This window comes from Sus scrofa, chromosome 2, assembly GCF_054392235.1.
Source record: "Sus scrofa isolate SSC_HxYL_T2T_F1_AM1 chromosome 2, Sscrofa_HxYL_maternal_Yorkshire_Landrace_v2.0, whole genome shotgun sequence".
NCBI lineage: Eukaryota > Metazoa > Chordata > Mammalia > Artiodactyla > Suidae > Sus > Sus scrofa.
In genome coordinates, this window is record NC_139384.1 from 93171549 (window position 1) to 93189461 (window position 17913).

General features: G+C 37.6%; 1 protein-coding gene across 1 annotated transcript; it reads left to right on the top strand.

The window, feature by feature from the left end:
• Positions 1-12: 12 nt before the first annotated feature.
• Positions 13-17713, top strand: UTP15 (UTP15 small subunit processome component). The gene is given in 13 exon segments (NM_001243205.1): positions 13-173; positions 3162-3334; positions 4844-4936; positions 5025-5209; positions 6708-6886; positions 7959-8084; positions 10488-10623; positions 11373-11457; positions 12504-12653; positions 13638-13739; positions 14394-14527; positions 14691-14749; positions 15951-17713. Coding segments are annotated over 12 exon segments (1557 nt in total). The 5' UTR covers positions 13-173; positions 3162-3244; the 3' UTR covers positions 16169-17713.
• Positions 17714-17913: the final 200 nt, after the last annotated feature.

A 17913-nucleotide genomic window follows, 5' to 3' on the forward strand; every position in this document is an offset into this window, starting at 1 on the left:
TCTTCGTGAGACACGCCGGGCTGTTCTGTTCGCGGTGTGTTTCGGCAGCACCCCGAAGGGTCCGCGTGATCTTCCGCAAGTGCTCCGGTATAGTCCAGGGAGGGGGCTGGCGGAGTCCGGGAAATTCTCCTGGAGGCCAGGGTGTCTCAGCGGACCGTCGGGGCCCTTCGGAGGTAGGTGAAGCCGGTTTTCAATGAGGGTAGCTCACACTCAACATCAGGCCTTCCTTGGTATCATAGCATGCTGCTCTGGAGCTTGCTAGTCTGCGCGGAATGGCTGAGCTTAATCAGCCTCTCAGGATCCCCGCAGTTTAGCTTCGACCTGGATTTTCCTCCTCTGCAATAACCACTCTCCTACTGTTCATTTTTATTAGTCCCTGGAGTAATCCACACCCTTTAAGGCAGTGGGCAGAATTACGTCTCTGTCTTGACTGATGAGCTTCCCAGCTACTGGTGCCCGCCCTCTTCCCCGTGGCCGTTGCTCCCGCCTTAAGTGCTTAATGAGTTTTAATATTATATTTAAAGGCTCAGCTGAAACACATATTTTGAATCTCTTTGGGAATCCAGTTAGAGTTAAAAAATCTCTTCTGAGCGCTCAGTTCCCTATACGTTACTTAGAGCATATATTTGATGTTCTTCACTGTGTTGTTGTAGTACCTGTTTTTCATTTAGTCTGTTTCTCAGGTTCTAACCTATCCCTGATCACTTTCTTCCTGTTCATTTTCACATCATTTCTTGACTCCATGCGTTTGCGCTGTCTCGCTCCCCCTGCCCTGTCTCTAATGCTGTTCCTCACTTTAATCTGACAACCACTGCTACTGCTCCCCACTTTTTCTTTCTAAAGCTTTAAACTATTTCTTTCAAAGCAGAGTTATGTACTCTTTTGCCTATACAGTTGACTCGAACATTGCGGGTGAGGGGGAGATTTAGGGGCCCTGATCTTCCCCGGAGGGATAACGGTGAGTGAGCCCGCATATGCGGGTTCCTCCTTATCTAGGTTCCTCCATATCCTGTTGTTTGCTCGTGGATTCAACCAATCGAGAATCCTGTAGTATTGTAGTAGTTACTATTGTAAATACTACAAATCTGCCTGTAAGCCGACATGCATAACTCAGACTGTGTGTTCAAGTGTCAGCAAAGGCCCACTAGTTGGATGTGGCACAGTGTTTTTGGATAGTCAGTAAGCCAAGACTGATTTTTTTTTATAGAGGAATATCTGCAGTCTCTTCGATGATAGGAAACACTAACTTTGAGCCAAAGTAAATGAAATGTTATCCCCCTCCTCCAAAGAATCCCATTCCTTTCATTCATAAACCAAATAATGTACTCATAATTATTTGCAGGAGTGGGGGTTCATTAGTTAAAAAGGGCAGGGGATTCTTTTTTGCTATGTAAATAACTACATGATATTCTCCATTTTACCTGTTGGCCTGCAAAGGCTAAATTTTTTTTTGGCCTTTTGCAGAAGAAGTTTGTGGAATTGTACTCTATAGCAATGTTCATGTAATGGATACCACTTGTCATTTTAATTTTGTTTCCCATATAATCCAGCACAGTGCTCCCTTTCCTTCTACAAATATTCTTTGAGCACTTGTTTTTAATCTTCAGTACATGAAATGTTTAGTGTAATGGAGAAAAGAGTTCATTACAATGCAATGTGATTATGTGCATTGACAGAAATGCCCGGTCAAGTAGGATTATAGAAGACAAGCCCCTGACCCTGCTTAGGAGGGGGATGGAAGATGTGATGCTTGAGTTGACCTTTAAATGATAAATGGGAGGTAGGTAGAAAGAGGTCATTCCTGCCAGAGAGGACAAATGAATAAAGACGCTGAGACAAGAAAGAGCATGATGTGTTAAGGGAATAACAAGAAGTGAGGTCGAAAAGATAAGCAAGGGCAAAATCACAGCAAGCCTTACATGTCATGGGGATGTAAGGGCTTTTCTGGGCAGTGTTGCGCTTTGTAGCAAAGCCAGATTTGCATGGTAGTTAGATAACTCTGATGGCTATTTGGAAGGTATATGAGGAAGTCAGGGAGACCTTATATTGCACTATTTCAGCAGATGAGAAAATCTGAATTAGGGCAGTGGAACCAGGTGGAATGGACATGATGAAGTTTCAAAAGATTTGGGAGATAAAATCAGCAGCTCTTGTTAGCTATTTGGATATTATAGGTGAGAACGAAAGACAAGTCCGGGCTAATTCCACATTCCTAGCTGGTGCCAATTGCCAGCTGAAATGAAGAGTATATGAGGTTACCAACCACATCTGTTTTACTCACCATTGCATCCCAGTGCCTAAAACGATGTGTCCTATTTACATTGTAGGTACTTCAGTGAACATAAAATTTTCCCCTTCCTTTTTAAATCATTGGTTGCCATGTTTCACCAGAGCAGCCTTTGAGAAAATATGATGCCCCTATTTATTTTGGTGTTAACTGATACGTCATTTTCAGGCTTTGGGGAGTAGAGAGTTGCACCACTGGAATCATTCCCCTGATATAATAGAATCTCTTTTGCAACTGAATCGTTCCGAAAAGATGTTTTGGCTTAATTACCTGTCAGTTAAAAGACTTATTTTTTTGCTGTCACTTTAATTTTGTATTTCATTTCAGAATTGTTTTATTCTTGTTTTCTTTCATACTATTTAAACATTTTTAAACTTAGTTTTAAGCTTCTACATCAGAATATTAGCTTTGTTTTCTTGTTGGGAGTTTTAGGCTTTCAGGAAGTCAGGTCCCTAGATTATATCCTTATAGATTAAATGTCATCTTTAGTTTCAGAAAACATCGTATTTGCAGTTTCACCTTAATATTTTCTGTTGTCAATAAATGAACCTTCTAAGCCAGTTGTTTTTCTCTCTGCTTTGGCTACTGGGTGACTGAGTCAGATTTGTTCTCGCATGTTGTGAATCGGTCAGTTATGTGTTGGAACATTTGTGTACCACTTCTGTGTATAGCTGAGTAGATAATATACTATGGTAGCCCTGTAGTCAGTATTCCTGGTCTTCCTCTCTCTTTTAAGTTGTCTTGTGTATTAAATTAAATGGTTACTGATCAGTAATCTATAAACTACTACATAGCCTTTTGAAAAGACACAGCATAGAGATGAACTATATACAAGTTTGTGAATAATATGTGTATAAAATATTTTCTTTTTCAGATATAAGGCAGAGTCACTTTAATTATTTCTAATATCAATTTCAAACTGTTTACTCTTGGATAACAGTTCAGTTATATGAAAGTATGGCTGGTTATAAACCTGTAGCGATCCAGACATATCCTATACTTGGTGAAAAAATCACTCAAGATACACTGTACTGGAACAACTATAAGGTAAATACAGATAATAATGAGGGGGAGTACTTTGCATTTATACCAGTTTCTCCAGCATATGTTATACTTTTGATACTCTAGTAGAGAACTAATAACTAAAAATAATCTTATCAGCGGCTTGCAGTTTGGGTGGAAAATTTGATATATTTTTTTTCTTGGAGTTATATAAAAATCCATATTTCCTAATCAGTTTAATCGTGCAAGTGTCTAGCACAGAAGAGGTGATCAGTCGATGCCAAATGAATTAAAATTTTAGAATTTGAATCTCATATTAAAAAAGGGGTTTTTTGTGTTTTGCTTTTCCTAATCTAAGGAGGAAGTGATGCAGATTTAATTCTTCCAGGCTATCTGCAAAGACTAACAAATTATTTTTTTTAAAAGATGAGCAACTAAATAGATGGAAAAAAGTTGGGGATAGGGAGGTTTATAGAGAAAAAAACTTAAGTGGCCAATAAATATATTAAAAGAGCCTCAGCTTCACTTATAATTAAAGAAATGCAAATTAAAACAATAGTGGGATAATTATTGGATAATAAAATTATTATTGGATGACATTTTAGATACCATTTTCCATGTGTTATATTGGCACCAATGAAAAATTTTGATCATCATTGCTACTTGAGAGAGGGAAATTGGTGCTAGTTTTCTGGAGGGCAATTCTGGCACATTTTGGCCTTTAAGTTCCACAGCTTGGAACTTGCTTAATGAATATACTCTGCAGAACATGTGTATAAATTACGTTATCTTTCTGTATAAAGATGTTCATTGAAGTATTACTTATAATATTAGAAATCACAGAAAACCTGTCTGTTAGTAGTGGACTGGCAAAGTGTGTTATGATGTATCTTTTTTTTTTTTTGCTTTTTAGGGCCGCACCTACGGCACATGGAGGTTCTAATCAGAGCTATAACTGCCGGCCTACACCACAGCCACAGCAACGCAGGATCCCAGCCGTGTCTGTGACCTACACCACAGCTCATGGCAACTCTGGATCCTTAACCCACTGAGCAAGTCCAGGGATTGAACCTGAAACCTCATGGTTCCTAGTGGGATTTGTTTCCACTGCGCCACAATGGGAACTCCATGATGTATCTTATAATATATAGGAAAGCTATTGGTCATAGGAAAAATTAGCTAAGTTGTGTTAGTAAGAAAAAAAGGCAAGGTGCAGAACGGCCTGCATGGTATGATCCTTTTGTCAGGTTAAAAAAAATACATGGTTAAGTGTATGCTGGCTTAAGCATACTTTTTCTTAGAACTAAAAACTCCACAGCTAAGAGAGAAAGTGCGTTGTGGCTTTCAAACCACATATTTGGTTACTTTAATGGCCACAAATGGTCTGGGTAGTGGGATTTGGATCTTTTTTGTTTTCTTCAAACTTCTCTATTAAAAATAACCTACTATGTGTTACTAAGAACACAAAGAAATTGTCAGTAAGAAAGTATATAATGCTTACATAAGTCTTACCAGTTGTAGCTCTGTTAAATCTCTATGTTATTTTTTCTTAAGACCCCTGTTCAGATCAAGGAGTTCGGTGCAGTCTCAAAAGTAGACTTTTCTCCACAGCCTCCGTATAATTATGCTGTCACAGCTTCTTCAAGGGTAAATATAAATTTATTTTTTTAATGTAGTTTATATTTATTACTGATCTTGAGCCATCTGGTAAAATTTTTTTTTAATCTTGTTGTAGATTCACATTTATGGCCGATACTCCCAAGAACCTATAAAAACCTTTTCACGATTTAAAGACACAGCCTACTGTGCTACTTTTCGACAGGATGGTAGACTGCTTATAGCTGGCAGTGAAGATGGTGGCGTTCAGCTTTTTGATATAAGTGGGAGGGCTCCCCTCAGGCAGTTTGAAGGCCATACTAAGTAAGAGACAATTCCTTTTTTTAAATTGAGGTATAATTAACATACATTATATTAATTTCAGATGTGCAACATGATTTCGTATTTGGATATATTGTGAAATGAACACCACAATAAATCTGGTTAACATCTATCACCATGGAGTTGCAGATAGTTGTTTTTTGTGTGTTTTTGTTTTGTTGTAGGCTCTATTGGTTTTACAGGCTTTGAAAAAACAACAGAGGAGTTCCATGAAGATTATGTACCATTATGGACTTTATTTCCTGGTTGTTCTAACACAGAGTATTTAACTTGGTTCAGTCCTATGGTCCAGTTTGTTGGGGCTCATGAATTCCCTAGAATTGTGTGGGACATCTTAGAAAATGTATGTTAATCTTGGGAGATGTCCTATATATAGCTTTTTAACTTCTCGGTTCTCTGTCCCCATTGAGGGTATAAACCACTGATCTAAAGGCAACCTCACAACTATTAATGAGAACTCAAAGGCCTGGACTAAATATTAGAGGTTCTTATTTTGAAATCAAGTTGAAAGGTAGATTTTTTTCTTTTTGAATTTTATGTTTTGCCCCTTTATAAATTAAATGGCCAAGTTCAGTGGGTTTTTTTTTGGTTTGTTTGTTGGTTTGGTTTGGGTTATTTATTTATTTATTTTTGGCTGTGTCCATGGCAAGTGGAATTTCCTGGGCCAGGGATTGAACCCACACCATAGCAGTGACCTGAGCCACAGCAGTGACATCAATGGATCCTTAACTGCTAGGCTACCAGGGAACTTCCGAAAGTGGTTTTATATTGTAACTTGTTTCGGGATTGCCAGTGTCATTGCTGAAATTTTTTGCTATTGATTTTAAATTTCAAAAAAAAAAGTTTTAAACCATCCATCCTATTTTTGTATTAAAGTATAGTTAATTTACAGTGATGTGCCAATTTCTGCTGTACATCAGAGTGACTTAATCATACATACATATTCTTTTTTTAATTTTTAAATTTTTAAACAAATTAAAAAAATCTTAATTAAAATATAGTTGACTTACAGTGTTGAAAAATGTTTCTTATAGTGTGTTATCAGGGTAGTCTTAGTCTATTGGTGAAACATTTAGAATGTAATAGATTCACTTAACATGATCCTACTTAGTGGCTAGTTTCCTTAGAATTTTTAAAGAACAATCCATTGGAAATTTTTTAGAGAGAAGTACCTCTGTGCTAACATTTGGAACATTTACTCTCTGTTGAGCAGCTAAGTAGAAATGTTAACATGTTAGAAAATATAATTTTAAGGCTATTATTATTCTTATTAACTTCATAGTATGAGGGGTATTTAAAATTTAAATTGCCTTGGGGACAAACATTTGTTTTAAACATTTTCTTTTTCTTTCATGATTTTTGCCTACACTTAATGAAACTGAGCTGCTCTTTTTATTGTTCGGAGGAAAAGGGTGTTTCATTTTAGAAGGTGCCAGAAATAATTTTCTTCTTTTTAATTTACTGATCCTTGATCTTTCAGAGCAGTTCATACAGTAGATTTTACAGCTGACAAATATCATGTCGTTTCTGGGGCTGATGATTATACAGTTAAATTATGGGATATTCCAAACTCTAAAGAAATTCTGACATTCAAGGAACATTCTGATTATGTGAGATGTGGATGTGCTAGCAAACTGAACCCAGATCTCTTTGTAACAGGTTGGTGAAATCTATTTTTTCTCCTCCTGAAGTTGGTAATTTTATTGATATACTTTAATATTGTTTTAGGACTCTTGGTATAGAGGAGTTTTAAAAAGTTTTATGAAGGAATATGTCTCAGAGTTCTTAGTGTGGCTCAGTGGTAATGAACCTGACTAGGATCCATGAGGACGCAGATTCAATCCCTGGCTCCACGCAGTGGGTTAAGGATCCGGTGTTGCTGTGAGCTGCAATGTAGATTACAGATGAGCTCAGATCCTCCATTGCTGTGGCTGTGGTGTAGGCCAGCAGCTGCAGCTCTGCTTCAACCCCTAGCCTGGGAACCTCTATAAGCCGCAAGCGTGGCTCTAAAAAGCAAAAAAAAGTCCAAAAAAACAAAAAACAGAAGGGGTGGGAAGAGAAGTCTGTTTATCTAATTGTTTTATTTAGTTTTTCTTTTTTTGGTGATTGTTCTTACTGTTTTCCAGATGTGTTTGGAAACATCAGTACTCTGGTTTTCAAGAGCCTCTAGCAGCCAAAAAGCAAAGATAGAGCATTTCAGTCTTTTTTTTTTTTTTTTGTCCTTTGAGAGCCTTACCTTCGGCATATGGTGGTTCCAGAGTGGGGGTAAAATCCGAGCTGTAGCCACTGGCCTAGCCACAGCTACGCTGCATTTGTCAGATCCCAGCTGCATCTTCGACCTATACCACAGCTCACAGCAACACCAGATGCTTACCCCACTGAGCGAGGCCAGGGATCAAACCCATGTCCTCATGGATACTAGTCAGATTCGTTTCCCCTGAGCCATGATGGGAACTCAGTGCACTTCAGTCTTAATGGGTGCCTGTGCAAAGGTTCCAAGGAGATTCAGTAGTGACAGCAGTCTGAAGATAGAAATGATTTAAGATTCTGTGTAGTGTAGTATAGTGGTAACAGAGGATTTGGAAGTACTATATCTTCATGAGTCTATATATGTCTTTAAAATTTCATCTAAGCCTTTTCTCCTTTTAAAAATGTTTGAAATATGCACACGCACACAGTTTTTGTTGTTCTGAGTAGTAAAACTCACATAATATAAAAATTGATATTTTAGGGTCATATGATCATACTGTGAAGATGTTTGATGCACGAACAAACCAGAGTGTTATCTCTGTCGAGCATGGGCAGCCAGTGGAGAGTGTCCTGCTTTTTCCCTCTGGAGGGCTTCTGGTATCAGCAGGTATTTCTTTCAAAAATTGCTTTCACCAATATTGTTCATTTTGACTCAGCTATTTCTTTATCAGTTATCTTTATAATTTATTAGCGTGCACTTGAATTGCATATCTAGTATTTTGCTTAGTTATTAAATGGGGCAGGCAAACAGTTATCATTTATTGATTACCTAATATGAGCCAGATGTTGGACTATTGTAGATGTACTCCAGTGCCCCAGATGAGCCTACAAGACAGTGTTCTCTCTATTTTGCAAGGAAGTAAGTAAAAGTTTTAACTAATTTGTCCAAGACAAAGTTGTATATGGCAGATCTGAAATTTCAGGACTTGAGAGCCTGTGTTATGTACTTAACCCAGAAATCGAGGTAGTACTTCTGCTGTTATTCCTACCTAAGAGATCTCCAGCAGCTTTAAAAACACCGGTTCTTTCAGATGTAGAAGCAGGCTTATTTCTTATTATGTGACTCTTGATTTAAGTGGCCTTACTCAGCAAATAGCTGATAGTGTTGGATAGTGTTGGAGGAGGAGATAATGTGAAATCAAAGGGGCTTTGATCCATTTTTCATCTAGCTGGAGCTGAGGTGGGTTTTTTAAATTATGTTGATCATAGTGCATTTACAGTATTATAATGGAAGAAGTAAATTGGCTTTTTAAATTTAAGTCAAAATTAATATGTTGACATTGAAGAATACCTAGGTAGTGTGTAACTTAATCTGATTTTGTTTTGTTTTTTGCTTAATGATAAAATTCAAATATAGGTTATCCTGTTTTATTCTCTTTTCCCCCAGTGCCTATTTGATTTTAAAATAAGTTGATAAAATGTCAGTTTTTTTTTTTTTTTTGGTCATATACAAAATTTTTATTTTATTTTATTTTTTTTAATAATTTTTTAATTTTCCCACTGTATAGCAAGGGGGTCAGGTTATCCTTACATGTATACATTACAATTACATTTTTTCCCCCACCCTTTCTTCTGTTGCAACATGAGTATCTAGACAAAGTTCTCAATGCTATTCAGCAGGATCTCCTTGTAAATCTATTCTAAGTTGTGTCTGATAAGCCCAAGCTCCCGATCCCTCCCACTCCCTCCCCCTCCCATCAGGCAGCCACAAGTCTATTTTCCAAGTCCATGATTTTCTTTTCTGAGATGTTCATTTGTGCTGGATATTAGATTCCAGTTATAAGTGATATCATATGGTATTTGCCTTTGTCTTTCTGGCTCATTTCACTCAGTATGAGATTCTCTAGTTCCATCCATGTTGCTGCAAATGGCATTGTGTCATTCTTTTTTATGGCTGAGTAGTATTCCATTGTGTATATATACCACATCTTCCGAATCCAATCATCTGCCGATTTTTTTTTAATGTTATTTTGAAAAAAAAAAGTAAGTTCAAGTTGAACAGGGAGAATGGATATCTGTATGCTAATCTCTATTAGGTCACGAGCTAATTGTGTTAACTTGGGCAGTCCCTTGAAAATGAGAGCTCGGACTAGATGAGTGGTTTCAAACTGTGAGCTCTCTCATGAGGGGCTGCATGTGGGGAGACAGGGACTGTGAATTGGGTTCCAGGTCTGTTTCTTAGTCAAGATAGTTAAGAACTTGATCCCCTCCCATTCCCAATCCCCCAGCCTTTTATTCTATCTACTAGACTTTTCTTTTATATTTTGTAGAAAAGATGCTGTATTAAAAACAATTTTTTTTAAATCATTGGATTAAACTGTCTTTAAAGATCCTTCCAATTCTTCCCCTGCCCCCCCCCTTTTTTTCCTTCTTAGGGCTGAACCCATGGCATATGGAAGTTCCTGGGCTGGGGTTCGAATTAGAGCTGCAGCTGCCGGCCTACGCCACAGCCATGGCAACATGGGATCTGAGCCACATCTGCAACCTGCACTGCAGCTCACGGCAATGCTGGATCCTTAACTCACTGAGTGAGACCGGGAATTGAACCCACATCCTCATGGATATGAGTTGAGTTTATTGTTTCTGAGCCTCAACAGGAACTCTCAAGCTCTTTCTAATTCTTAGAGTAAAAGTTAGAAGTTTTTAAGTTTTGTTGGGATTCACAGAATTTTTAGGAAATGAAATCTACATTATTATTTTCCATGGTTATACAAAATTACTTTTGAAGAATGGTTTTATTATAATTTTCTTAAACTCTTTCTTGGTCATCCTTTCTATTTTGCCAGGCGGTTCTGTGTACTTTACAAACCTGAAATTGTCTGATCATGACTGGTTTTTGTGAGGTAGGAGCTGTCATTATTATCAGCCATACACCCAGTAAATGGTAGAGTCAGGACTGAAACTAGGCAGTCTGTCTCTGGAATCCCTCCCCTCTGTGCTGTGGAGTGTCTAGTGAAGAATGCTTTTCACATCTTCTCACAACCAAACTAATGATTATTTCTTTTTATAGGAGGTCGTTATGTTAAAGTCTGGGACGTGCTAAAAGGAGGACAGTTGCTAGTGTCTTTGAAAAATCATCATAAAACTGTGACGTGTTTATGTCTGAGCAGTTCTGGACAGAGGTTACTCTCTGGCTCACTGGATAGGTTAGCATTTTAATTTCCTTTCTTGATCATTCTTAGTGAACATAAGTTTACTGCTTGAGGAAATGAATTATTTCTATGGCATTTCTGATAGAATAAATATTCTGTCAAATGATTTCCATGAAAAAAAAAAATCTGTTGAGTTGAAAATAATTGTGACCTTTCCTTTATATACAGCAGACTTATTTTCTCCGATAATTTATTGCTGTAACTTATATACTTGAGGAATTTTACTGAGCCATATGGACATTAATCTTTTAAAATAGTTTCTATTATTCTGTAGTTTTCTTTTAAAACCACCACTGTATATTTGTATTTGTATCTTTTGAAATACTTATAATGAGTACGTCTATATATCCTAACTTGTATTCTTTTTTTTTGTCTTTTTAGGGCCATACCTGTGGCAAATGGAGGTTCCCAGGCTAGGGGTTGAAACAGAGCTACAGCTGCTGGCCTACGCCACAGCCACAGCAGTGCAGGATCCTTTAGCCCACTGAGCGAGGCCAGGGATTGAACCTGCATCCTCATGGATGCTAGTCATGTTCGTTAACTACTGAGCCACAATGGGAATTCCAACAGTTCATTTTTAAAAGAGATGCAGTGATGAATTTGTACCTAATATTACTAATTATTGTTTTTCTTCATTGTGGCATAAATTTTAATATTTCTATTTTGAATTTTCAAAAAATAGAAATTTTACATTTTATACTCATTTCTAAGATGATTTGTAACAAAGTTTTCTTTTTCATTAGGAAGGTGAAAGTATATAGCACAACTTCCTACAAAGTGGTCCACAGTTTTGATTATGCAGCTTCAATTTTGAGTCTTGCACTTGCAGTAAGTAGTTTTAGTTTTTTTAAAGCTTTCACTAACTTTCCTGTTATTAAAACTAAAATAGAATATTAGGGTTTATCTTTGTATTTGAATAAGTATTATTTTCCTTTTGCCACCTTAGATAACTGGCTTAAGACAATTGGTGGAGTAATATGATTTGTCTCAGTAAGCATGAATTCAGATTTAGGTTCCACTCACCGTACAGCTTCAAACTTTTAGGGCTGCACCCTAGGCATATGCAAGTTTGCAGGCTAGGGGTCAAATCGGAGCTATAGCTGCCAGCCTACACCACAGCCACAGCAATATGGGATCTGAGCTGCCATCTGCAACCTACACTGCAGCTCACAGCAGCACTGGATCCTTAACCCACTGAGCGAGGCTAGGGGTCGAACCCGAGTCCTCATGCATATTAGTCATGTTCATTACCGTTGAGCCACAATGGAAACTCTGATAAATCTCTTTTTAACATATTTAACTCAAGGCTCCAGGAAGTTAAGTTGTTTTATGGGATGGTGGGGGGGAGAGGGCAACAAAATGAAATAGCTCCTTTTCTTTGTTAACCGCTCTTTCTGGAATGTTCATTGTCAAGTTTCATGAGCCATTGAGGAGTAGATTTGAGTATGTGGTATTGAAATCTGGATTGGGAGAGGAAAAGCTACACAAAATATTTTCTTGGCAGATTGTGGAAAGTCATGCCACCACATAATTCTTTTTCTAGCAAGAGGATGTGGGGAAAAAAATTATTTTGAAAGTTTCCCAAGATGTCATTAACTGTTATTAAACAGTTATTGACAGTTTGTTAATAAATAAACTGCCAGTGATAATTTCCAAATATAGTAAGTTCTGTCAATGTAATAGTATCCTGGAGGAAAAAATGATTTTATTCTAACTTTTTGCTTAGATCATTGTTCAGCAGGGGATCTGTATCTGAATGGAACTCTTGGTAAAAGTATGAATAAGTGGCAAACACATTATAAATGGTATTTTGAAGAAAAGTAAGATGAATTATGAATTAGGAACTATTCATCTATCTTTCCAATTGCTATTAGCATGAAGATGAAACAATAGTTGTAGGAATGACCAATGGAATACTGAGTGTTAAACATCGGAAGTCTGAAGCAAAGAAGGAGTCTGTTTCCAGGAGAAGAAGGCCTGCATATCGAACTTTTATTAAAGGAAAAAATTACATGAAACAACAGGTACTTGTATATTTCATGGTTTTTGTTTTTGTTTTTGTTTTTGTCTTTTTTTTTTTTTTTTTGCCATTTCTTGGGCTGCTCCCGCGCGGCATATGGTGGTTCCCAGGCTAGGGGTCTAATCGAAGCCGTAGCTGCTGGCCTACTCCAGAGCCACAGCAACGAGGGGTCCGAGCCGCGTCTGCAACCTACACCACAGCTCACAGCAATGCCAGATCCTTAACCCACTGAACAAGGCCAGGGATTGAACCCGAAACCACATGGTTCCTAGTCGGATTTGTTAATCACTGGGCCGTGACAGGAACTCCTCATGGTTTTTTTTTAAAGGTGAAGTTTTTTAGAGTAGCTAGCTTCATCCCTGTACATGACTGAAAAGTATAGTTCATGTGGTATTTAACTACATTTTGCTTTTTTCTACCTGAGATTTATCTCCAGATTGCTAGATTGGGGACATTGTTAATGAGTACTGGGGAATAAGAACTGCTTCTTAATGCCCCGAATCATATCAGTGTTATGGTGCCTAAACCATTCCTTCACCTGCTCTCTGATGTGACCTTCTGAACAACCCAAAAAAGAGCAGAGCTGATAATTCTCCGTTGGCATCTGAGAAGACGGCACTATAAAGAAGTTGTGGTTGATCTAGGATTTCTTTATTGGGATTAGATGACAGTTTCTCTGAGTCTTGTTTTCTCTTTCTACTAAATAACCCTGCCTACCATGTAAAAAGAATTGAAGTGAGTAACGTTTGTCTAGAATGGAGGTGTGGTATGTGTCTCGTGAGTTAAAATCATATGACACTAAGAAAGCATTGATTTGGCAAATTATTCCATTTTCATTTAATTGACATTATGGGTATATATGACCATTATTTATGATAGTGTTCAAGGACACTGGAATTATGAAAAAATACCATTATGAAGAAGTTTATTTTGAATGAAGCTCTATATGGATAATGATTTTTCTCTACAATTTTACTTTCGAATACAGGATGACATTTTGATCAACAGGCCATCAAAGAAGCACCTAGAATTGTATGACAGGGATCTGAAAAACTTTCGCATCTCTAAGGCACTTGATAGAGTCCTTGAGGTGAGTGAGGGGGGGGTGTGTGTGTGTGTGTGTGTGTGTGTGTGTGTGTGTGTGTGTGTGTGTGTGTGTGTGATTAAGACTTTTTAAAGAGCAGTTTTAGGTTTACAGCAAAATTGAAGGGAAGATATGTAAATTTCCCATATACCTCCTGCCCCACGCATAAATAGCCTCCCCCCATCAGGATTCCCCACCAAAGTGGTGCATTTGTTACAGTTGATGAACCTACAAGGAGCTAATTTTTAAACAAATCATTTTATTTATTTTTGCTTTTTTAGGGCCGCATCTGAGGCATATGGAAGTTCCCAGGCTAGCAGGTGAATCGAAGCTGTAGCTGCTGGCCTATACCACCGTCATAGCAATGCTAGATCCAAACCTCGTCTGACCTACACCATAGCTCATGGCAATGCTGGATCCTTTAAACCCACTGAGGGAGGCCAGGGATTGAACCTATGTTCTCGTGGATGCTAGTCAGATTTGTTTCCACTGAGCCATGATGAGAACTCCATATTTTATTTTTTGCCTTTTTCATTACCATGATTCAAAACTAGGAAGAAAAACCTAATTAAATTTGGTAATTGTTAGTGCATTCCAAGACTGTGATTCTTTTCTTGTGTTGTCTTATCTGCTGCTCATGTTAACTGAAAAATTTTCCAGCCCAGTTGTACAATAAAGACGCCTGAGATTACAGTTTCCATCATAAAGGAGCTAAATCGAAGAGGAGTCCTTGCAAATGCCCTTGCAGGTCGAGATGAAAAGGAGATCAGTCGTGTCCTTAATTTTTTGATAAGGTATGCTTTCTGTCTATGGAACATGTATTTTGCATCTGAAAGTTTTTAAAAATTTATTTTCAGTTTGAGCTTTGTAGAGACTGACAACAATTTAATAAGTTTTAAGGATTTTTTTTTTTTTTAAAGTTGGCTGGTTTTAGTAAACAGAATTTTTGCTTTGTAGGAATCTATCTCAGCCAAGATTTGCTCCTGTTTTGATAAATGCTGCTGAAATAGTTATTGGTAAGTAGTTGTTCAAATTTGGAAGAATTCTAGCATATCTGCAAAAGTAGAGGTGTCAAATAATGAAATCGAATTTGGAGATCATTAGATTGAAATACCATGTTTTATCCATTTCTAGTAAAGATTTCATGGAGAAAATAAACAATGGTAATAAATCAGTGCATTTTAAAATGGGGTAAAATGTTTACAGTGTATTGATTTGCAGTTGCTGGCATTAGGGTTATTATAAATTAAAAGTTTTAAATACCAGAATGTATACATGTATGTGTAACTGGGTCACCTTGCTGTACAGTAGAAAATTGAGGAGTTCCCATCGTGGCGCAAGGGAAACAAATCCAACTAGGAACCATGAGGTTTCGGGTTGGATCTCTGGCCTTGCTCAGTGGGTTAAGGATCTGGTGTTGCTGTGAGCTATGGTGTAGGTGGCAGACACAGCTCGGATCCTGTGTTGCTGTGGCTGTGGTGTAGGCCAGCATCTGTAGCTTCAATTTGACCCCTAGCCTGGGAACCTCCATATGCTGTGGGTGCAGTCTTAAAAGGATAAAAGACAAAAATAAATAAATAAATAAATAAATGAAATTTGACAGAACACTGTAAACCAGCTATAATGGAAAGAATAGGGAGTTCCCGTCATGGCGCAGTGGTTAACGAATCTGACTAGGAACCATGAGGTTGTGGGTTCGGTCCCTGCCCTTGCTCAGTGGGTTAACGATCCGGCGTTGCCATGAGCTGTAGTGTAGGTCGCAGACGCGGCTCGGCTCGGATCCTGCGTTGCTGTGGCTCTGGCGTAGGCCAGCGGCTATAGCAGCGATTCGACCCCTAGCCTGGGAACCTCCATATGCCGCGGAAGTGGCCCAAAGAAATAGCAAAAAGACAAAAAGAAAAAAGAAAGAAAAAAAAAAAGAATAAAAATCATTATATAAATAAAAAATATGAAAGTTTTAAATACCGACAGTGGTCATGACTAATTTTTAATGGAAAAGTGAAAACAAGTTGGAACCTCTGTGCTGTACTTTCTTTGTTTCTTTTTGAAATACATTTATTCAGATGGATTATTTACCTTATGTAAAATATAAATTGTAAGTACAGATTTTTCAACGTCTTTTATATTTAATATTTTTGTACTTTCTCTAAATATTGCTGTTCATATATTGTTTAGAAAGATGTTTCTAATTCATGGATTTCCTCTCTCTTTTTCTAGATATATATCTACCTGTGATTGGTCAGTCACCTGTAGTTGATAAAAAGTTTTTGTTACTTCAAGGACTTGTAGAAAAAGAAATTGATTACCAAAGAGAACTACTAGAAACCTTGGGGATGATGGATATGCTTTTTGCTACCATGACAAGGAAAGAAAGCACTTCTGTGTTGCAGCAGACACCTGATGGATTTCTAGAGAACAAGAGGATTGAATCATAGCGTCTGCTTAACAGGACCCATAAGAACTCCTAACTTGGAACAGATTTGATACATTAACTATTGTGAAGAGAATTTCTTTGATACATTCTAAAAAACTATTTACAGAAGCATTTTTATGGAAGAGACTATGATTGGAAAATAAGAACCTGTTTTAAAACATGGATTTTCCATGTAATATTTTGAATTATTTCATGGCATCTTCAGCTGGAAGATCTCAGTTGTTTTAGTCATAGTGTATTGTCCATCTTGGACAAGTTGATAATTCGTTTTAATCCAGCAGAGTTCAGTTTCAGTGTCTGAATAGGCATCCAGAGTTCTGGAGAGGGTTTCAACTGGGAATCCTGCCAGAGGAACAGGGCTTTATTTTTTCCTTCTATCCTGGAAAAGCAACAACAACAAGACAGATGGCAACCCATAAATTCTTTCTTCACTCTAATCACTGCTCTTGGGATTCCTAGGCCCCAGCTGAGCTTGAAGCTCCCTCATCACTTATCCCAGATCACCTCAGCTGGTAATGGGACTAAATGTGTTCCAAGTGTGGCAAACTGGTAGCCAGCTCTGAATAACTGACACTAGTTTGCCATGGATTCAGAAGAGTGCGATGAGGCAGATTTGATACCTAAAAATTGTGCTCGCCAGCCGGTGTTTTCTTTTTCCTTCTGTAATCTTGACTGCTTCTCAGAACAAGGGCTGCAGGTGGACCTTCTGGACCGTGTTTTCCCTCTTCCCCTCAATCTGCAGCCTTTCTACCAGGTTTCCAACTTGCTTCAGATCAGGGAAATGGTAAAATTTTCCGTTTCTCTTATGACAAATAGACTTTTAGCCTTTATTATATTATATCCATATATTTGGAGCTTATCTTATAGCTACCTAGCCCTGGAAAACTCTTTTCTCTGATCTCTATTTAGATTTTCCCCCCTATTCTTTACATCATTTTGTGTTTCAGAACCCCAAGCCAGAGTAGCTTGCTTTGGAAAAGGGTTGTATTTTTCAAAGTTGGATGTAGATCACATTTTTTTTTTTTTTATAAAGAGATTCCTATTGTCTTCTTGACTTTCTGCAGTGTATCAATTCCTGATGGATAGTCACTGGCTTGTGACTCCTGGCACACTAATTTTATACTTGCTACCCTTTCTACCCTCCTTCAGTTCCTGTCCCACCTGAAGTAGTTAATTACCTCTAAGGACTGTCTTAGGCTAGAAGAACCCTTAGTTAAAGGAAGATTTTGTAATGGAAATCTAAAATTTCAGTTCTGTGAATTCTGATATATTTTTTTAAAGCAGAAAAAGATATTCTTGTGTTCTAATAAGGGTGTATGCTCTAACGTAGGGTCTGGTTTCCCTTTCATGAACTGATTTGAATAATCATGTAGATAGAGCCAGTGGCTTAAAAGAAAGTAGGAGTTTGCTTTCCTGAATAATTATGAAATTAGCCAAAGCCATAAACTGTGTCTTCATGTTAACAAGAATTAATTTAAGTAAAAAATGTAATTTCGTAAATATGCTGATAATCATATACTAGTAAAAATGAAAATTGAAATTCTATCAAAAACTAGCTGCCATCAGATGTGTAACATATGACAAGGGCTTTCTCAGGGATTATTTTATTTGATTCTTACTACAGCCATCCAAGGTTGGTGTTCTCATTTATCACTGAGTTTACTGCAGTAGTTAACTCACCCTTGAATTCCCTAAGTTTAGCCTGCCTGCCGGGGCCATAACCACTCATCCTCTTTAACAGAACTT